This window comes from Ambystoma mexicanum, chromosome 13 (genome assembly GCF_040938575.1).
Source record: "Ambystoma mexicanum isolate Mex_15411 chromosome 13, UKY_AmexF1_1, whole genome shotgun sequence".
NCBI lineage: Eukaryota > Metazoa > Chordata > Amphibia > Caudata > Ambystomatidae > Ambystoma > Ambystoma mexicanum.
In genome coordinates, this window is record NC_090938.1 from 726,323,716 (window position 1) to 726,343,666 (window position 19,951).

At 48.4% G+C, this 19,951-nt stretch overlaps 1 protein-coding gene across 1 annotated transcript in view; it reads left to right on the top strand.

The window, feature by feature from the left end:
* LOC138521816 (complement C4-B-like) overlaps nucleotides 1-19,951 on the top strand; it is a 528,615-nt gene that overhangs the window by 350,720 nt on the left and 157,944 nt on the right. The window contains exons 22-23 of the mRNA XM_069634932.1: nucleotides 2,845-2,896; nucleotides 10,114-10,203. Of these exons, the coding sequence (XP_069491033.1) occupies nucleotides 2,845-2,896; nucleotides 10,114-10,203 (142 nt within the window). The remainder of the gene's footprint in view (nucleotides 1-2,844; nucleotides 2,897-10,113; nucleotides 10,204-19,951) is intronic.

The following is a 19,951-nucleotide window of genomic DNA, read 5'->3' on the forward strand; positions in this document are numbered from 1 at the left end:
AATAGGTGCACTAGAGTGTTCTCTGAGGGTCATTCAGAGGACCTGCCAAAACCGGACGTAGTTCCGAGGTTCACCATTTGGGCGCTAAGGTTCAGCTCAGTTCGTCTTTGGCTCTGGATACCGGGGTTCGCCCTGAGGTCTCCATTTCTGGAGTTTTCCACACTCATACCGGGGTACGCCCTGAGGTCTCCACTCGAGGTCTCTCTTGAGAGAGCTATATGTCCCGGGTTAAAACCCAAGGTTCCTCTAAATACAGTACCGACTGAGTTGAGAGATCCTCTAAGGGTCCTGTTGGTAGGATACATTCCTCAACCGTTCCACGCTCGTGGTGTGGTGATACCGATTCTGCCGAGGGGGTAAAGAAGGTGATCAGCAGCAGGCCTTCCAGTACCGGCTCTGCCGTGGTTCCTCCATTGGAGGCTAATTATGGGTCAGCTCCTAGGATGTCCACTAAACATCATAGATCTGCCAACACCGGCTCGGCCGAGGATCCTTGTTCCAAGGCTAAGTGTTTCTTAAGTCCCCTGACTCCCCTGAGGGGACAGTTGCCTCATTTCTCCTTTGACGCAGTTCTCTTCAGGTGTTGACTAAATGGCGGCCCAGCCTCCTTGGTCCACGGCAGCCATTTTGGATACCTCCCTTACGCCAACTTTCATGTCGACTGGTGCTGGGAGCTTTTCCTTTGGGGCCAAGCAGTTTTTTTTCCATGTTATGTGGACAACAGGGACCTGTTTGTTGATCCTGGCGACAGCTTCAACTAAGGCCCCTTGTACACAGAGGTTAGCGTCTCAAACTCAGCCCCTCTCTTGGATCAGGAGGTTTCAGGGTCACCGTGTGCACCGATCTGAAACTCCTGTTGGTAGCTCTGCTTAAGAGGCAGCAGCAAGGTGGTTGGTTTTTCTCTTGGCCATCAGCCTCCTCTACAGGGACAGATAATCTCCCTGCCAACAAATCAACAAATGATATTTTTTTGTCAGTCACACTACACTTTGGTGGGAGGACGAATCTCGTCTCGTCTGGAGACGTGGCAAACCATCACCGAAGACTGGTGGGGTTTATCCATCGTTTAGGCGGGTTTTTGCTTCCCCTTTCCTCCTACCCCACTTGGAGCCCGCATATGAAATATCTGCAGTTCTCTGTAGCCCGCATATGAAATATCTGTGGTTCCCCATGGGAGCAGAACACTTGAGATTCCGGTACTCCTTTTGGTCTCGGCTCAGCGAATCGCATTGGAAACTAATCTGAGGGGCCCTGCAGCGGTCTCCCAATACCAGATCTTCTTCCAAGGTTCCCCAATTGGGGCTGAGGCTGACCCCAGTTCTGCTGTGGCTTTGGATACCAGGGTTCGCCCTGGGGCTTCTCCATCTGGAGCTAACTGTACCGAGTCTTGGCTCAAGGCCCCTCTCGAGGTGGCTATTAGACCAGGGTTAAACCTGAGGTTCCCCTGCTGGGGGCTAAATCGGTCACCAACAGAAGTGAGAGTCCCTCATCGAGGGTCCTGGCTGTAAGGTATATCCCTAAGCCTTTCCGTGTGCGCGGCCATGGTGATACCAGTTCTGTTGAGGGGGCGCAGGAAGGCGGTCACGTACCACAGACCTTCCAGTACTGGCTCTGCCGAGGATCCTCCACTAGAGGCTAATTCTGGGGAAGCCCCTGACGTATCTAGTAAACACCCTAGATCTGCCAGCACCGGCTCTGCCGAGGTTCCTTGTTCAAGGCTAGGATGGCACACAAGGCCCCTGACTCCCCTGGGCAGACTGTTGCTTCAGTTACTCCGGTGACGCAGTTCGCGCATGGTGTGTGATAATGGCAGCCCAACCTCTGCGGGCCACAGCTGCCTTTTTGAAAACCTCCCTTAAAGTGAGGTTTTACATCAACAAGCAGGGCAACACAGACTGTACTCTCCTTGTGGATCTTGTCATGCAAATTTGGGCTGGGCCATCCAGTATATTGTTTGGCTTCAGGCTCCACACATCCCGGGTCACCTCAATGTGACCGCAGATTAATTCAGGCACCAGTCGGCATCAGTTACGAGTGTGAGATGAACAGCCATATCATCTCCAATTTTTCCAGCAATGGGACACGCCAGAGGTGGTCCTCTTTGCAGCTCATGGGTCAACATGAAAGCTTATGCTTTCCCCTCATTGCCTCCTACCTATTGGTCGCTCTGTAAACACATTGAACCGTTGCCAAAGCAGCTACATGGGCTTTCACACCAGCTTTTGTGAAACATTACTGCTTAGACCTGAGCTCCAGGGCTGATGCTCAGTATGGGCAAGCTGTTCACACAACCTCTTTCAGTAAAGGAGTTCCATCCACCCGTTATTCTGTAAGGAGTGCTTGGTAATCTCCTGAAAGTATGGAGGAAAGGGTACAGGACGTAGGAGTATAACAACGTTACTCACAGTAGTGACTATTTTACTCCTAGTCCATAGTCCCCTTTCCTCCATATGCCCGCCTGCCGTACCCTCTGATAAGTATCCTCTATTATTGCTTATAAGGTCTAACACCTGGCGATAGAAAAGGACTGAAGAGCGATGCTGGGCGGAGCTAAGGAGGGCAGGTTAGGGCTGTGTGCAGTACCCTGCATAAGACGTGAAGAAGGACACATTTTCAATTTGATGCTGTTTTACAAAAGTGCTCCGGTCCTCTCCAACTCTGCCTAGTCCCCCTTCAATTTCCCACGCCTTTCCCTTCAATCGCTACCTCCAGCGCGCTCGCTCTCTCTCTCTCTCTCTCTCTCTCTCTCTCTCTCTCTCTCCCTCTCTCTCTCTCTCCCCCCCCCCCCATCTCTTTCCTCTCTCCTCTCTCGGCCTCATTTGTGTCTATTTCTTTTCTTGGCAGAGGGACGGCGTAGCCAGACTTGAAGAGAAAACGTACAACTTGGACACCAATGGTAAGTCTGCCATCTCTGAAGAAGCTGTGGTAAAATGGTCGCTGTGGGTCCATTGGTTGATAACCACACAACATAGCTTTTAGCAGTGATTGACAGGCTACTGTACGAAGAACACTTGCTTTGTGTTTGTGTTTATGTGTTTTCAGGGGAGGAAGGATAGCTCAGGGGCAACACGTTTGTCTTAGAAGCAAGGCAACGTGGTGCAACACAGGTTTGAATCCTGATCTTGTGCTTAGAAACCATTCCCTGGTATTAAGCGTGCTATAAATTAACAATAAAATAAATAAATAAAATAACGCAGTCCTTCTTATGTAAACAGTGTAAATTAATGGAAACAGGTGTAGACCATTGACATTTATGGGTTATTCGCAATAATGCAACATTGAAATGTTATAACAGCCTCTGTCTCAATGCCTCCAAAACAGATATCCTTTGCTCCACCTTTCTCACGGCTCACCCTATCGGTGCACCCACTAAGCTGGTCCCATGGGCCCGAAATCTGGGTGTCTTTTTCAGTAGTCTTCTAGTGTTTAATTAGACTTTTGTGTCCAGACCACGTTGTTCCCGGTCTTCCTTGGTCTGCTGTCGCCACCAATGGCGAGGCAAAGAACTAAGATGGTGTTTTCTTTGCTTGATGTGATTTGTGTTACTTCTCTCCTAGCACTCGCCCTTTCCCCCTTAGCACTAAACCGATCTGGAATGTTCCATGGCTGTGATTGGTCTAATCCTCTTGCTCTTGTCCTTTCTTCCCACCTTTCCCTCCCTACTTTCTCTGCCTTTTGAGGCGCTACTAACCACTGCACACTAAGTAGGTGCTTTATAAATCATCGATAAATAAATAAATAAAAATGTGCTGATATCTTGGCGGGAAAATGTGGACCATTAAAGGGGGAAAGTAATGACAAACATATAAATAATATGCAGGACTTTACAGTAATGTACAATTATCTTAAGGTAGGAATAAAGTCGGAATTTGTGAGTGGATGGAAATAGAAGGTGCTAGAAGTCTAGTACAGTGGTGATATTCTTCATTAAGTACCATTACGTTTTGTAATAATAATACTTGTCATTACAGAGCTTAGAAGCGTGCAGAATTCAGCATGAAGCACTATATAAAACTGCCAATTATTATTCGGATTCTTAGTTGTAGTAGTAGTAGTAGTAGTAGTAGTGGTATATTTTCGAGGGTAGGGAGTCCCTGTGGTGAGAAGCAAGGGGCGTAATCGAGCAGACACAAGGGGCAGCTGACGGTGAGTATGGAACAGAGCCGGTGATCAGGCCTAGAGACTGTAGAATGGAAGAAGGAAGAGTATTGGGTCTATGTGAATATGCCCCCAGCAAAAAGTCGCTTTAAAAAATGTAGTCCTTTAATTCAATCAATGCAAAGTGTGAAAATGCTGCTGTAATAAGGTCGTCAAAGAGCCAGTTTTAAATACACAAAAGTACATGGCTGTAACCCTAACAATGAGTAAAACGTTTAATAAAACCTCCACAACCACCATTACTCCGTTCCTAAACCTTCTCTGAATTCTAATTACTACCCTGAACTCTTAGAGAACACAAACTCTTCCGTGCGCTAAAGCATTTTATTTGCATGTTACTCAATACAAAATGAATGGAAAATAACCAGTGAACCTAATTCCAACCTCGTCCCCAGCTCACCACGAATTCCATAGGCCTTGCCCTAACCATACCCTTGCTCTAAGCCTGACTTTATGTGGCTGCAAGGATCACATTCTAGACCCTCTGCATCACCCACTAACCCTCCTTAACCCGAACACTTACCCTTGCAGCACCGCATTCTGGGCTACCTTTCAGCTGCATTTTGTTACTACTTTTTGCTTGGCAACTTTTTCACTGCAGAGGTGTTGTGACCACTACTTTTTCACTGAATACATTTTTGCTGGCAACATTTTCACTGGATACCAGAGTATCGGGCGACAGTGTTATCTGGAGAGGGACGAGCTAGACTCTAGATTGATTGAAAGAGCAGAGTAAGGGATTTGCAGAGGGACTGGTGTTTCATGGAAACCCACCTTGTGTTAGGTGTTGCGCAGAGATGGCTAAAGAACGTGGGAGGTTTAAAAGTTATTTTGTGGAGGGCTGGAGCCCAGGAATAGAATGGAAGAACCATGAAGAGATGGTGCTTTCCATTCTGCTGAGGGCCAGAGTTGCAGTCATTGGTTGTGTGGAGTGATGGGCCAGGTAGGGCCGCATTTTGGGGATATTCAGTAGGATGCTTGGCAGCTGTGGCTGTGAAGATGGAGTTTTGGGTTTCCATCCGACATTGCCCCTAGGTTGCCTGCGTTGATGGATGGAGGCCGGGGAGTAGAGTGAAAAGATTTATGAAAGGGGAGAAGGGAGGATGTAGGGGGGAAGGATCATTTCTTTGGGTAGGGTTGAGAATTCGGAAACAGAGGGCCCCCCAGAGGCGGATGGCAGAGAGATGGTAAGAGATGCCAGAGGATAGTCTGTCAGTGAAGAAGGGAAAGCAGATGTTTTTTTCTGTAATCAGGGAATAGATGTTAGGAGATGCCAACGGTGGAGGCATCTATGCTGAGAGGATAGGATGAGACGAGGAGGGGACTCTGGGCAGACCCTTTGGGAACGCCCACCGGGAGGCAAATGGAAGTGGCCGTGTCCGTATTCCAAGAGGTGGAGTTAGATGGTTAGGATGTGCTTAGGAGATGGGTTAGGAGGTGACCCAATCCAGGCTGGTCTCCTGTAGGCCAAGAGCAGAGAGTGTATGAAGGAGTGAAGGGTGGTTGATCGGGTTAACAGCAGGAGATATCAGCCAGGATTGCGGTGAGCAGCAGCGAGGAAGTTGGAGACATGGGAGAGCGCTGCAGAATGCAGACTGGTGTGGGATGCAGAGCATTTAGCGCCACATACTCGAGAAAGTTAGGGTAGTGTGGGGAAAAGCGCACTAGTCTGACAGTTGGCCAGGTTGTTGGGTCAGCACATGGCTTCTTCAGGAGGGGTAGAATGATAACCGCCCTCGGCTCCTCTGTGCAATGGCAAGTTATAGGTTGACCAGAGAATAAGAAAAGAGCATGTAAGTGGTGGGAAGAGGCTTGCAAACTGATCAACAGGGGCACAGCCTGGGTTGGCATGCCAGTCGACAATGAAGAATGAACATTGGGAGAAAAGGGTGGGCGGTTTGGAGAACGAGGGAGAGGACGAAGGGACAAAGGGATTCCCCACTTAGCAAGCCCCACCCATCTGGTGCCTTCCTGGTTGGCGCTCTTTTCCCTACTGAAGGAGCCCTCCAGTCTTTTTTCCTTTGCAGATGGGGAGCAGGTGCAAGTGGATCTAGGTCACCTGGTCTAAGCTCCGCCCACCTGGCACCTTCCTGGTTGCTGCTCTTTTTACCCACTTAGCAAGCCCTGCCCACCTGGCACCTTCCTGGTTGCTGCTCTTTTCCCTACTTAAGGACCCTCCATTCTCTTTTCCTTTGCAGATTGGGGGCAGATGCAAGTGGTTCTAAGTCACCTGGCCTAAGCACCACCCACCTTCTTAGCCCTGCCTCTTACTGCTCTTAACTCTTTGATCAAGGGCGTCTCTCACCCGGGCGTCTGAAGTGAAGGGCAGGTAAATAAAAGGGCAATTCCTGTTTGGACCGGTTTGGACCAGGAGGACCCAAGGCCCGACCCCCTGCTCAGACAGCGGATAAGCAAGCACCAACTGTGTTTACTCCCTCTGCCCCCACAGGCCATCCCCGACCCCTTTTCTCCCCCTGTGATGCTCCCTTGTGCCCCCACCCTTCTCGCACACAGGTGTTGCTTGTTTGCTTGATTCTTCTACCCTGCTCCCCCTGGCCCCTCCAGCCTACTTATGCAGGAGTCTGTCCTGATACATTCTGGTTTCACCATCACTGTCTTGTGGCCAATGCTGGATTTGACTTTTATGGACTTCATTGATTCACGGTGCATCAACCTTTCTCATGGTGGCCCTGAATCATGCTGTTCCCATCTTCATCTTGTATCCTGGCTTGCAACATTATGACTGCTTAGTCTCTGTTCCTCCTCCTCTCCCTTTCTTCCTTTTCCTATCTCCTCCCCTTACTTTCCTCTATGCACTTACTCTATCAGAATTGTCCCTGGACCTATGATAGCAACCTCGTATGTCTCCTTCCTCCTCCCCTTACTTGTCTCCCACCCCCTCCAGCACTATCTGAAATGTCATCAGGCCTAGTACGATAGTTGCTTGTTTTCTTCCTCTGCTCCCTTTCTGCACCCCTCTCCCTCACCTTTTGTTTTCTCTGGCTCTACGAGAAATGTCATCAGGCCTAGTACGGTAGTCGCCTGTCTGTTTCCATTTCCTTCCCACTCTCCCCCTCCCTTCCTTATCTATGTCTTTGCTCTTGCACTATCTGAAATGTCATCAGGCCAAGTACGATAGTTAATATCACATCCTTACTTTTCATGGCCTGTAAGAATGTCATTGTATTTTCCTTGTTCCCTCCCTTGCCTTGAAGCGCTTTGAAACACATTGGGTATAGGCGCTATATAAATAAACTATCATTTCATATCATGGAAGAAAGGTCAGCGTACCTGGGATTTTGGTGAACTTAGAGATGCAGCTGTTGGAAACATTGTTAGCAAATAGGAATGGGCACGCGCATAGCTAGTAGGGTTGAGGATAGCTTGCATGGGTGCGAGCGAATGCGCAACACGACCTTGATGAGGCAGGTAGATGTAGCGGAGTCCAGAGCAGTGGAGGGAGCAGGAAGGCATTCCTTCTCACGTGCAAGGACAGAGGGGCAGAGGGACATTGCCACATCAACACATGTGAAGGCGCATGGTCGTCCACAGCTGTCAGATGAGATGGGGGACCCAGGTGTGAGGGCAGTGGTGGGAATAAGTAAATAGGAGAGCTGGATGGTGGTGCTCAAAGGCAGTGGCTGGTCACGAGTTGAAGGCATGGCCAGTAGGCTTGTGAGCACCAATGGCTCAATGCATTGGTAGCAGAGGTCTACATGTAAACTTCACCGGGTCAGAACTGGACCGCCTCAGCCTTCTAGCCTTCCTAGGTCTACAAAGCAAGTGCTGCTGGACTGGGTACTGATGGCATTCATCACTGAGAGAGGTTTCTGCTGTGCCTGCATTGGCCATACCTTTGATGGCGGAGAGCCTATGCCTAACCCGTTGAACATTTTTTCCAGGGTCCTGGTTTTTGCTATTTTAATTTTTCTTTGGTGGATTTTGGTGTACGCAATACACGCCTCCATACTAACGTAGACGCAGTACCATTTTGTCAGCTCCTGACTTCCATTGGGTTCGGATTGGATGGCCCTAGGGCCAAGGTGTTCATCTCAGTTGCCCCATACCTAGGGCGCTCTGGGTGGCTGCTTAGAATTGCTCTGGTCTGCAACTGGCCAGTACTAAAGAGGAAGCAATGGCCTCAGGCTAGTGTATTTCCTGTTTGTCAAAGTCCAGTCGAATGATAGCCCAAGCCGGGCTCTATTTCCATGAAGGTAGTAACTGCAATGGGATATCCAGATCTGGCCATGTACGATGACTCACCTGTGGTAGTGTGGGCTGAACCCACGTGGCAAGAACAGAAAGAACACGAACAATAGACCAAATATCTGAACTTCCCATTGTGGAAATTCTTTAGCTTCCCAATAACTAAAACTACTTTTATTGCTAAATAAAACACACCAAGGAAGCAGATTTGTAACTATCAACATTTTGTGCTTGACAAGTGATTAGTACAATAGTTTGTAACATTCTAGCCCAAACACTGCCAACCATCTAACACCTGCCCTTCCCTTTCGTTACATTAATAGAGGGAATAGAAGCCTGCTATTGTCCAACCTCCCTCAAACATCGAAAGCATTATTTTCAGACAAAAACCTTAAGTACTGTACATTATGTAAACAATGCACTCTACTGGTTTCTCTAACCAGATTCCAAAATGGAGTCACAGCTCTTCTTAAAAATCGATCTTACTTTCATGTGTTTCTTTTCCACCTGTTCTGAAAGGCCCGTTTTCAGTATCTGACCTTCTGAAAGAAGCCCCTGAGCCTGATTGCAAGTTTGGCGATAGTGGTAAAACTTCCAGTAATTACCATTACTCGGTGTTTTACAACTCCACCAAATTCGGAGTTTCATTTCGAAAAACACTTGTTTTTGTCTCCTTATGTGTTGTGAGAATTACTGCCACAGAAAAGCATTACCACACACAGAGCCTCATTACGAGTTAGGCGGTAAGTAGTAAAATTGGCATTAATTGAGCTACCGCCAATTTTACCACTACGCCAAATTATGAGTTTGTGTTTTAAATGGAGGATTTACCTCCAGAAAAACCCTGGTGGTAAATCTTCCCACTCAACGCTGAAAAAATTGGCAGAATTGGCAGAATTACAGCAGCGGTAATTCCACCATAGTAATTCAGCAAAAAAAAACATTGTGTCCCAAAAAAACGGGGAATTACACTGCCACCACCACTTGTAATCAGGTGGAAATCCCACCTGACCAAGTGGCAGTAACGGTAATTCCTCCGGACTATTTTTTGTAGGATTTACTTCTGATTTTCAGCCTAACTCGTAATGAAGCCCACAGTAATTACCACATGCAGTATTTACCACTTGCGATAATTACCACATGCTGTAATTACCGAACCCGATTGAGTCCTACTGGACTCAAAATGGGGAATAACAGAAAGGACTGCATGTCTTGGAATCATACTGACCTTTCCAGGAACCAAGTAATTACCGCTGGAAGTAACAGTAAACTAGTGTTACGATACTACCAGTGATAATACTGTCAGACTCATGATCAGGCCTCCAGTATTTTAAAAACTAGATGTGTTATCACTCCACCAAGTTGCAATCCTGATATTCCTTCATTCCACCTGCTTTTGTTTGGTGGTAGTTACCGCCACACTAGAGCATTAGCACACGCAATATTACTGCATGTTGTAACTCTGCATGCGCTAATATAGTATTTCCTCCTGGGGTCCTATGGAACTCCAGAATTGGGATTTACTGAAGGATCTGCTTGTCTCAGAGTCATGCAGAACCTCCAAGTTACTGCATGTGTACTGTATGCAGTAACAGTGTTACCACTTGGCAGTATTTCCTCTGAAAATGCCACCAGAATCGTACTCAGGCCCCTGCCTTTTCTGAATGTTTAAGATTGGCTCCTTCGACTTCCCGTATGTGTGATTCATCACTGTGCCTTTTCACACTCCACTTTCTTTTCTTATCACAGAAATTGAAGGGACGAAGATGGAGATTTTGGGAGAAGAGCCGTCGAACATGATCCCCGATGGAGAGGTCACCATAAGTGTGCGGGTCAGTGGTAAGTTTGAACTATATCCGTGATTTTGACCCTGCGTCACCCCTTTGTTTGTACTGGGGGTCTACACTAGAAAATATCCTCTTCTTCAAACTTTGGAAGAATATGCCTTATCGTGTTAGTTCAGAGGTCTGCAAGCTTTGACTATGCGTAGGTTTTGGACTACAACTCCCAGCAGCCCTAGCCATCATTTGGGGCTCCTCTGCGTGTCTGAGAGTGGGTACCAAGGGAATCCACGAGGGGAAAACCCAAGTCTGGTGTGTAATGTGTCACCCCTCTTAATGAACTGGTATTTTCTGAACAAATTAGCTACTGACTTCCAGCAGCGCTGGCTAACTAGACTGAAATCCAACCAGGATAGGGACAGGAGAGTAAGAGAACAGATTCATCTCCCTGAGTCTACCCTTTGAATACACCGTCCCATTGCTGCTCATCATCCAAGCAACAGGGACACCCATCTTGCAGCAGGGTCTGTGGCTTGGCCTGCCACCTAGTGCAGCAGCACCCTCACCACACTCTTTCTAGCTTTCACACTGGGCTGATGAAGTACCATTCAAAGACACTATAATTCAGCGCAGCACACGTGGTGCTATAGCAGCTCTGTTTTGACTGTGTTGACTGTGCAGTAAAATGAAAACCATTTACTACTCCCAGATATGATATGATAGTTTATTTATATAGCGCCAACACACAATGTTTTTCAAAACGCTTCAAGGCAAGGGATGGAACAAGGGAAATTACAGGCCATGAACAGTAAGGATGTGAAATTAAGTATCGTACTCCGCCTCATGACATTTCAGATAGTGCAAGAGCAAAAACATAGATAAGGAAGGGAGGGAGAGAGTGGGAAGGAATTGGAAACAGACAGGCGACTACTGTACTAGGCCTGACGACATTTCTGGTAGAGCCTGAGAAAAACAAAAGGTGAGGGAGAGGGGTGCAGAAAGGGAGGGGAGGAACAAAACAAGGGACTATTGTACTAGGCCTGACGATATGATGGCATGTCGGATGGGTTACATGTGTTTTGCAACAGCGGCATGATAGTCACGCCTGCAGTGTCAGTGACACCATTTATCCTCCTCCAGCTCCCCCCAAGGACTGTGTACATTTCTATGCAGCGGGATTGTCAGGGGTCCCTCAGCACATTTTGCAAGGGGCCCCTCAAAATGTGTCTTATTATTTCTTTTCGTATCTGTATGGAGTGGTATGAAGCGTATCAGAGACATTACGAGTGTGGCGGTAAGGAGTTAATGGCGCCAGTAAAGGTGCCGAAGCCATCAACCCCTTACCACCACATTATGAGTTCTGCTCATGGAACCCGCTAAGGCCGCTTGGTAAAACCAGGCGTCCTTAGCGGGTCTCGCGAGCAGGCCAGGGTGCTGACAACGGCACCCTCCCAATTCCCATTGAGCCCTATGGGGGCTCGAATGGGAATGGGGATGTACCGGGTCTGGGTTCCTTGATTGAGGAATTACGGGGCCCTCCAAGGTCGGAATGTCTCAGTAATTCCTCATTCGAGGAACCCGGACCCGGTACCCGGTAAGAGGGTAGCCATGCCACTAATAGCGGCATGGCTATCTCCAAACTTGTAATGACCCCCATTGATTCTGAACCATGTGAGCATCCTGGAGCCTGTTTCCTAAGGTCACCAGAGCACATGAGACCAGAATGTAGCCCAGCACATTTATGTGCAAGCAAGAGTTTGGGGTGGGGAAGTCCTCCAAGCCGGGGTTCAGCTAAAACTCAAAAGGGATACATGTACTAAAAGGGTCACGATGGATAACTCACCAGGTGGTGAGAACTGGACCTCCGCTATCAATTCCTGACCTGCGGAATCATGTTCTGAAGAAAATAATAATATTACTGTTACTAAATTACATTTGCCATGATGGTTTAAGTGGAAAAGAATGCACGTAAGTATCTAAAGGACACCAACCGTTTTACGATTCTTTAAGCAAACACACAGTGTCAGCGTTATAATGCCCAATTCTGTTCTTGGATGAACATTTGCAGTCCCAGGGCTATAGGGGACAGCTCACCTCTTGACAAGAACTATGCACATATTTTCCTCTCTTGTTTTGGGTACAACTGTGGCATAGCTATTCTCTTCATACAGCCGCGGAAATCCCCCCGCCCCCATGGGATAAGGTTATAACCCCTTAGCATACCTTTTTTGTTTGTTTTTTAAACAATTTTTATTATTTTGTTTTTAACACACCAAACTTAACCAACGGTTAGGACATTTCCATATACTGGCTTCTTAGTAATACATCAACATATAACACATTACAGTCCTCCCCCCTCCGTCCCCGTTAACTCGAGCACCTACTACAATGCCACAACAATTGATTCTTAGGGTTTATCTCCTTCACTGTTACTAGACGTGTCATCTTCACCAGGTCCGTCATGGGAGATTCCCGACATCGTGGCCACCATTTGTCTCCATGCAATCAGGGGTCCCGCTTCCTCTTCCCCTCCCCTGCTGACTGCTTCGTACCATGCCACCGTCTCGGCCTCTGCCCATTTCAAGAGGTCATTCCACCACACCTCTAATCTAGGTCTTTGGGCAGCTTTCCAGCTCATGGCAATTCTCCGTTTGGCCGGATGTAGGCCATGTCTTTCAGTTTACTGATATGCTTTAGGTTTCGTGGTCTGGGGAATCCCCCCAACATGCATGCCCAAACTGAATCCACCCTTAACTTGATCCCCTTTTGGGACAGGCGTTGTTTGACTTCCTCCCAGAATCTTCCCACCTCCGGGCACGCCCAGAACATGTGAATCATCCCGGCGCCCACCTCCCCGCACTTGGGGCATTTCTGTGTAACTGTATTTCCAAACTTAGCGATTCTACTAGGGGTCATGTATGCTCTATGTGGGTAACATATAGTCAGTGGTCGAAGTGAGCGGGAGCAGTCGGGAGCGGTGCTCCTCTACTTTTTTTAAATTACCTTTTACAGCTCCTATACTTTTATTTTAAAAAGAAACCGATCCGGAATGGTTTCGTTTTAAAATAAGTGTAGGAAGAAGTTGAAACTTGCACTTTCAGTGCACTGCACTGAACATTCCCTTAAACAGCAGGTGTAAGTGTCTGGGTGTGTGTATTGTGTTTGAGAGGGGGCGTGTGATGGGGTTTGTGGGAAGCGAGAGCAGTCCAGCAGGGAACATAGCTCCACTACTTCTTTTGGTACACTTCAACCACTGCATATAGTTGGATCTGTTGCAGCCTCGCATTCCGGGAGACCTTCTTATGATACCTCTGGGCTCTTTCCCATTGTCCATCTTGTATAGGTTCTACCCCCTCCTCCTCCCAATCCCTTCTCAGTTGGAGCAACTCCTTGCCCACCCTGGACATCAATAGTTCGTAAATTCGGGATATTTCGTGCCCGCCCTCCGAGATATCGTACATCGTTTTGATGACTGTATCTGGTTGTTCTGCTAACACTATTTCAGGCCACTTTTCTCCCACTCATTTTATGATTCTGGTATATGTAATGTGTTGTCCTATGTGTACTCCGGTTTCCTCCATTATCTTTTGGAAGTTTAATACCTCACCCTCTTGCCATATGTCTCCCAGGGTCGCGAGGCCCACCGGTTCCCAGAATTTACGGATCTCCCTTATCATTTGCTCGTCCTCCCCGCATAGCGCCACAGTGGTATCTGTGGGGAGCATGGGGTCGGGTTTCCCACTATCTGGCACGCTTTGCGCCAGGTTTTCCAACCTAGTGTCAGCAGTCCCGCTCGTCCTTGCATCTCTGATTTATGTAGCCATATCAGTTCTTTCAAAAAGAATGGGACGCAGTCCCTACTTAGCAATCTGGCTTCTGCCGTTTCATCTTCCGACAACCATCAGGCCACGTACTGAAGCTGCCCCGTTAAGTGATACATCTCGAAATTCGGCAGGTTTATGCCCCCTCTATCATACAGGTTTCGCAATTTCCATAGGGCCACCCTGTTTCTGATGTTGTGCCATATGAAGCCCCTGCATAAGCTCTGGAGTTTCGTGAAGAAGCGTTTGGGGAGCATATATGGGATATTCGTGAAGATGTGCAACAGCCTGGGCAGGACCACCATCTTGAGCAAGGCCGCCCTACTTACCATAGCCAGGGGGAGTTTCGCCCAGAACCCCATGCTATTTTTAATGTCTTCCACTGCCTTATCTGTGTTGAATTTATTTTAGCCTGTGATCGTATGGTACACATTAATTCCCAAATATCTGATTGTTCTAGTCTGCCAGGACACCTGCAGGATGGGTAGGTTCCCCTGTGGGACCCCCCTATACCTCCCCAGGAGTAATATGCATGACTTTTTGGGGTTTACTGCTATGCCCGAGAGGGTCGCATAATGCTCCAGCACTTCTAGAACATACCTCAAGCTTTCCTCTGGGAAGCGCAGATATAGCAGCATTTCGTCTGCGTACAGTGATATCAGGTGCGGTCCCCCCTTCGTGTGAACCCCTATCTCTCGGTACTGCTGTCTGAGGCAATTCGCTAATGGTTCTAATGCCAGGATATATAGCATGGGGGACCAGGGGCAGCCCTGTCTTGTGCCCCTACTGAGTTGCCATTTATCTGAAATGATTGCGCCCGTTTTGACCCTAGCTATTGGGGAGCTGTATACCATCTTTAGCCACCTTAGATAACCTGGTACCATCCCATATTCTTTCAAGTCCGCCGTCATCCAAGGCCATCTCACAGAGTCGAAGGCTTTTATTGCATCAAGCGAGACTATTGCCATTTTGCTAAGATCGCTCTCTGTCTGTTCTAAGATATGGTGGAGTCTCCTGTGATTGTCGGATATATTCCTGCCCGGGACATAACCAGTTTGGTATGGGTGTATAAGTTTATTAATTACCCTTTTAAGTATGTTTGCCAACACTGCCGTGAGAATTTTGCTATCTTGGTTTAACATGGATAGGGGTCTGTATGACCCGCATTCCATGCTCGGTTAAATGGGTTTTTTGGAGCCGAATGATCACCGCCTCCCTTAGGGATTCCGTCAATCTTCCCCTCTCAAACGCCTCGTTTAACATAGCCAGCATCGGGGGGAGAACTTCTTGACTATACGTTTTGTAAAATTTGCTGGGGAGCTCGTCTGACCCCGGGGCTTTGTTCATGGGTAGATGCAGTACTACTGACTCTAGTTCTTCTATCGTAATTGGGGCCTCCAGATCCTCCCTTTCTTTCCTCTTTTAGTTTGGGTAATCCTATGTCTTCCAGTGTCTACTGAATTTCCTGTTCTGCTACCTGCCCTGTGTCTTCATAGAGGCGTTTGTAGAACCTAAGGAACCCCTCGTTCACCCTCTCTTGAGTGTTCCAGATCTGGCCTTCTTCTCCCGTTATCTCCCTGACTACTGCTCTTGGTGTCTCGTTTTTATATAACCATGCCAGCAGCCTTCCCGGTTTATCCCACCCTTTCGATGTATTTTTTATAGTTCAGTTTGCATAGTCTTTCCCAGAGCCCCGCACTAGCCTGTTGTAGTTGGCGCACTTGTTCGGTGTCAACCTGTGTGGTGCCTTCCCGATGCATAATTTATTCTAGTTTCTTCTCTGTCTCTTGTAGCTCTCGCTCTATGCCCCCTTATAGCCCTTTGGATTTGGATATGGCCGCTCCTCACACTACCACCATAACGCCTCCCATAGGGTTTCCTCTGACTTCACGCTCCCTGTGTTAGTATCAAAATACCCAATAATCTCCTCCCTTAGATCCTCTCGGAATGCCGAGTCCTGTAGGGCCTCCGCTCTAAGTCCCCATGTCGGAATTCTAGCTCTTGGGGGTTGGTGTCTCCACTCCAGGACCAGGGGGGAGTAATCCGATTGTGCTCTTGCCTTATATTCGAAGCCCATCATTTCTCCTACAAGGTCTGAGGCGACAAACATATAGTCTAGTCTTGTATGCAGGTTTTGTGGGGCGGTATAATGTGAATAGTGTCTGTCGTTTGGGTGTTGCTGTCTCCATATGTCCTCTAGCTCGAAGTCTCTCAGCAGGGCCTGTATTGCTTTAGCGGCAGGGGTGGGTTTATCTAGTTTCGTGTCTGACCTATCCATTTTAGGATGTAGCGTACAGTTGAAGTCCCCTCCCCATATAATCGCGCCTCTCATTAGGGGGCTGATTTTTGCTATATAGTGTCCTGAAGTAGGCATTGTTGGGGGCGTACTTATTTATGATACTCAATTCTCTGTTCTCTAACAGCTCCCGCATCATTATCATCCTCCCATCTGGTTCCACCGTGGCCTGAAGCAGCTGGAATGGCACATGAGGTGCCACCCAGGTGACCACCCCCCTAGCATAAACTGAATATGTCGCACCGATGGTGGTCCCTCTCCATTTTTTCTTTTTTCTTGACCACCTCTAGTTTCTCTTTGGTGAGGTGGGTTTCTTGCAGTAATGCTATGTCCACTTTTTGCCTTCTCAGATACATCATTACTTTGTTCCTCTTAAGGTAACTGTTAAGGCCGCTCACATTCCATGTAAGAATTCTAAGTCCTCCCATTGTCATCTATATTTCATCCCTCCTCCCTCCCTCTTTGTTCTTCTCTCCAGCTTTGTTTGGCATGAGTGTGGGCTCGTTCCCCTTCCCTTTTCAACAATAACTCCCTAACTACCCCCCAGCCCCGTCTTCCCCAACTATAGTCACTGCACACGTTCCCTCCCCTCCCTCCTCCCTACCCGCCCCCAACTGGTGCCCAGCTACATCCCTGGATCTCAGGCTCCCCTGCATTTGGCCCTCACTCTGTGTGCCGAAATCAGGAGCCCAGCAGGGTGTTACCGATCTATCGGTAACCTAACTAATCTATTCTTGGGGGTGTGAGAGCATGCTCCTTGAGACTCCTACAGTTTTGCACTATATCACTGTGCTTAAGCATTCGTATTTGTGCAGCCCATGTTACGTATCTCCCAATTATCCTTGCCCTGTTTTATATTCTAGTCCCAGTGTCCGAGTCTGCGGCGCCATAGACCTGGCAGCCTCTAGTTTACTTATCTGCACGTCTTCCTTCTGGATGCCAGTTTCCGATGGGCAGTTCTGTGTGTCCAGCCACTCTGACACATCCTCTGGGATGTCGAAGAACAATGCTCTATTCCTGTGGTACACCTTCAGTTTAGCCGGGTATATTAGCATGTATTTGTAGCCTGCTTCCCGCAATCTTCTTTTCACATCTCCATAATTCGTACAGCGTCTTTGTACCATCAGTGTGTAGTTCGGGTATGCTGTGATGTTCGCCGATGCCCTTTGTATAGTGCCTCCTTTCCAGAAGTGTTCTAGGATTTTTTCTCTGTCCTGGTAGTTCAGGATTTTGGCAATTATTGGTCTCGGGGGTGGGGGTGCCTGTTCTACCGCGAATCCTTGGGTTAGCACCCCTCCTGTTATTTCTTGTAGCATCATTGTTTCAATATGATCAGTGGGATTCGGTCCCTCTGCTCCCTCTGGTAGTCCCACGATGCATATGTTGTTTCTCCGGGCGCGTCCCTCTGCTTCTTCTGCATTGTTTTCCAAATTGCCCACTCGTTGTTCCAGGATGTGGGTCTCCGATTTGTGAGACGCACATGCAGCTGTGTTCGGAGCCATTTCCTTTTTCAGTTCACCTGTACGGTCTGCTAATGTTCTGACATCTTGCCTGAGGAGATTCACCTCTTCCTGTACTGTGCTGACTTTAAGTTCCAGTGCCGCCTTCAGTTCGACCATTGCCGATTCCAGTTTAGTTTCCCATGCTAGTTTCAGGTCCATAATCGCTTCCAGGATTTGCTGATCTTTGCTCGCTGTCACGGCCTCTGGGGCGGTAGTCTTTTCCTTACTCCTGGCCCCTTCTGCCATTTGCGGTGTCTTTGCGTATTCCTCCAGCGTGGCTTGTTTGCACTTGTCTTAGTTTGTTTGTTTGCCATTTTGGTGTTGCCTTATGCTTCCCTGCGGACACTCGGGAATGTGGTCTTCGGCGCCTCAGGGCTAGTCTGTTCTAGCTATGTTGCTTAAAAGGAGTTATGGTGGCCGTCTTTGTGTATTTGTTGCCGCTATTTCATGATTGGGTTGTGTCCTCCCACATCCCTGGGCACTGCTTTTCCTTACTGTTCTGGTGTCCCAGCTCCTGTTGGGCCGCGGCCCAGCCTACGCGCCCAAGGGCATGTGGGCCTGTTTGGGTGCTGTATTGGGTCTCCATTTAGCCTGCGGTGCAGATTTATGCTTTTGTGTGGCCTGCTACGCCTCTTCGGTTATCTCTCAATGCCCTACGTCTCCAAAGCCCTCCAAGCTGCTCCTGCAGCAGCTCCACTCATGTGCGCCCTCGGCTTGTCGTCCTCTCCGTGCCCAGCTCTTGCATCCGGGTGTGCGGCGCAGTGATATAACCCCGGCTTCTTTCAAGATGGGGCCGAGATTCCTGCATTTGCGTTGTTGAGCTTGTACTATTGGTGTGTTTGATGTACTTTACGGCGCAGTCTGCACGTCCGGATCCGTTCCACTGATGTGTGTTGGTGCCAGCCTTTTGTAATGTGCCCTCATGCATTTTACTTTGAAGTATTGTGCCACCGGGTTACATCTGTTGGCGTGCTGTCACTGTCTCTGTCAGCTATCCAGTGTTATTAGATGATGTGATATCCCTGACTTCAGTGTTTTCAGGTGGCATTCACTTGGGGCACTCTGGGATTTATTGTGTCAGGCTATCCGGCACGTACCATTTATGGCTCTTTCCATGAGTATCTCCATGGGTCGCTTCACCGTTCCATTTACAGCCCTTGCCTGCGCTTGCTGGCAATATTAGCCCAACCTGGTCTTATTGGGTTCTAATGCGTTTTCCCCGTTTGCTTCTTTTCCCTTTTGTTTCCTTTCTGGTGCAGCTTCCTATTTGTGTGATACAGGATCCACCGTCCGTTACGTCTCAATGGCCTGGGCACCTCTGTTTTCGTGCGGCGCCCTGCCTCTGTGATACCTCCAGCTTCTGATGATTGTCTATTGTGCGCGCCGTGTGCTCCGCTAGTACTGTGGGGGTTCGCCGTTACAATGCATCTTCACAAATAGCCTTCGGATGCTGGCAGTAAGTGCTGCGTACTCGGTCTGCCAGGCCAGTAGCGACCTCCGAGGCTGCAATACTGTATGCCACAGCCCGCCCCTGTTTGTGCCGGTGTCTGATTATGGGGTCAGGCGGTCCGCCGGATTTCGGGACACGCCAGCATGCTTTTCCGCTCTGCTCCGTGACGAACCCTGTTTTCAATAATTACGCGGCTGCGACCACATACTGCATTTGTGATGCCATGACTGTGTTGTTTCTCCACTGTCACGCTCCCGGCTTCATTTCTCCACGTCGCAGGCTTGGAAATGTTATTTCCAGTCAGGTTCCTTTGTCCTTTTCATGCGTCCGCCATTTTGGGTCTGGGCTCCTCGGGCTGCTGCGATTCCAATTTCAGTCAGGACTGCAACATCAGTGTGTTCCGTGGGTTCCCGCTATGATTTTAAGAGGCTCCATATGTTCGTATACTTGCGCTTGTATTTTCATCCACTGCAAGCATCTGTTTGTGCACTTTAATTCCGGATCAATGCAGCATCCTCTGGAGCTCCTTTAGGAACACGTCTTCCTACATGGCCCTGTAGCCACGCCCCCCACCCCTTAGCATCTCTGGCTCCTTCCAGCATCTGAGATATAGCCCTCAGCAGATCATATCTCTCTTCTTTCCTCTAGTCCTGATCCGAGCAGTGGCTGACATATAGCCCTCGGTGGCTCGCAGTTCTCCTCTTTCTTGGTCTCTAGCTCCTTCCAGCGTCTGAGAT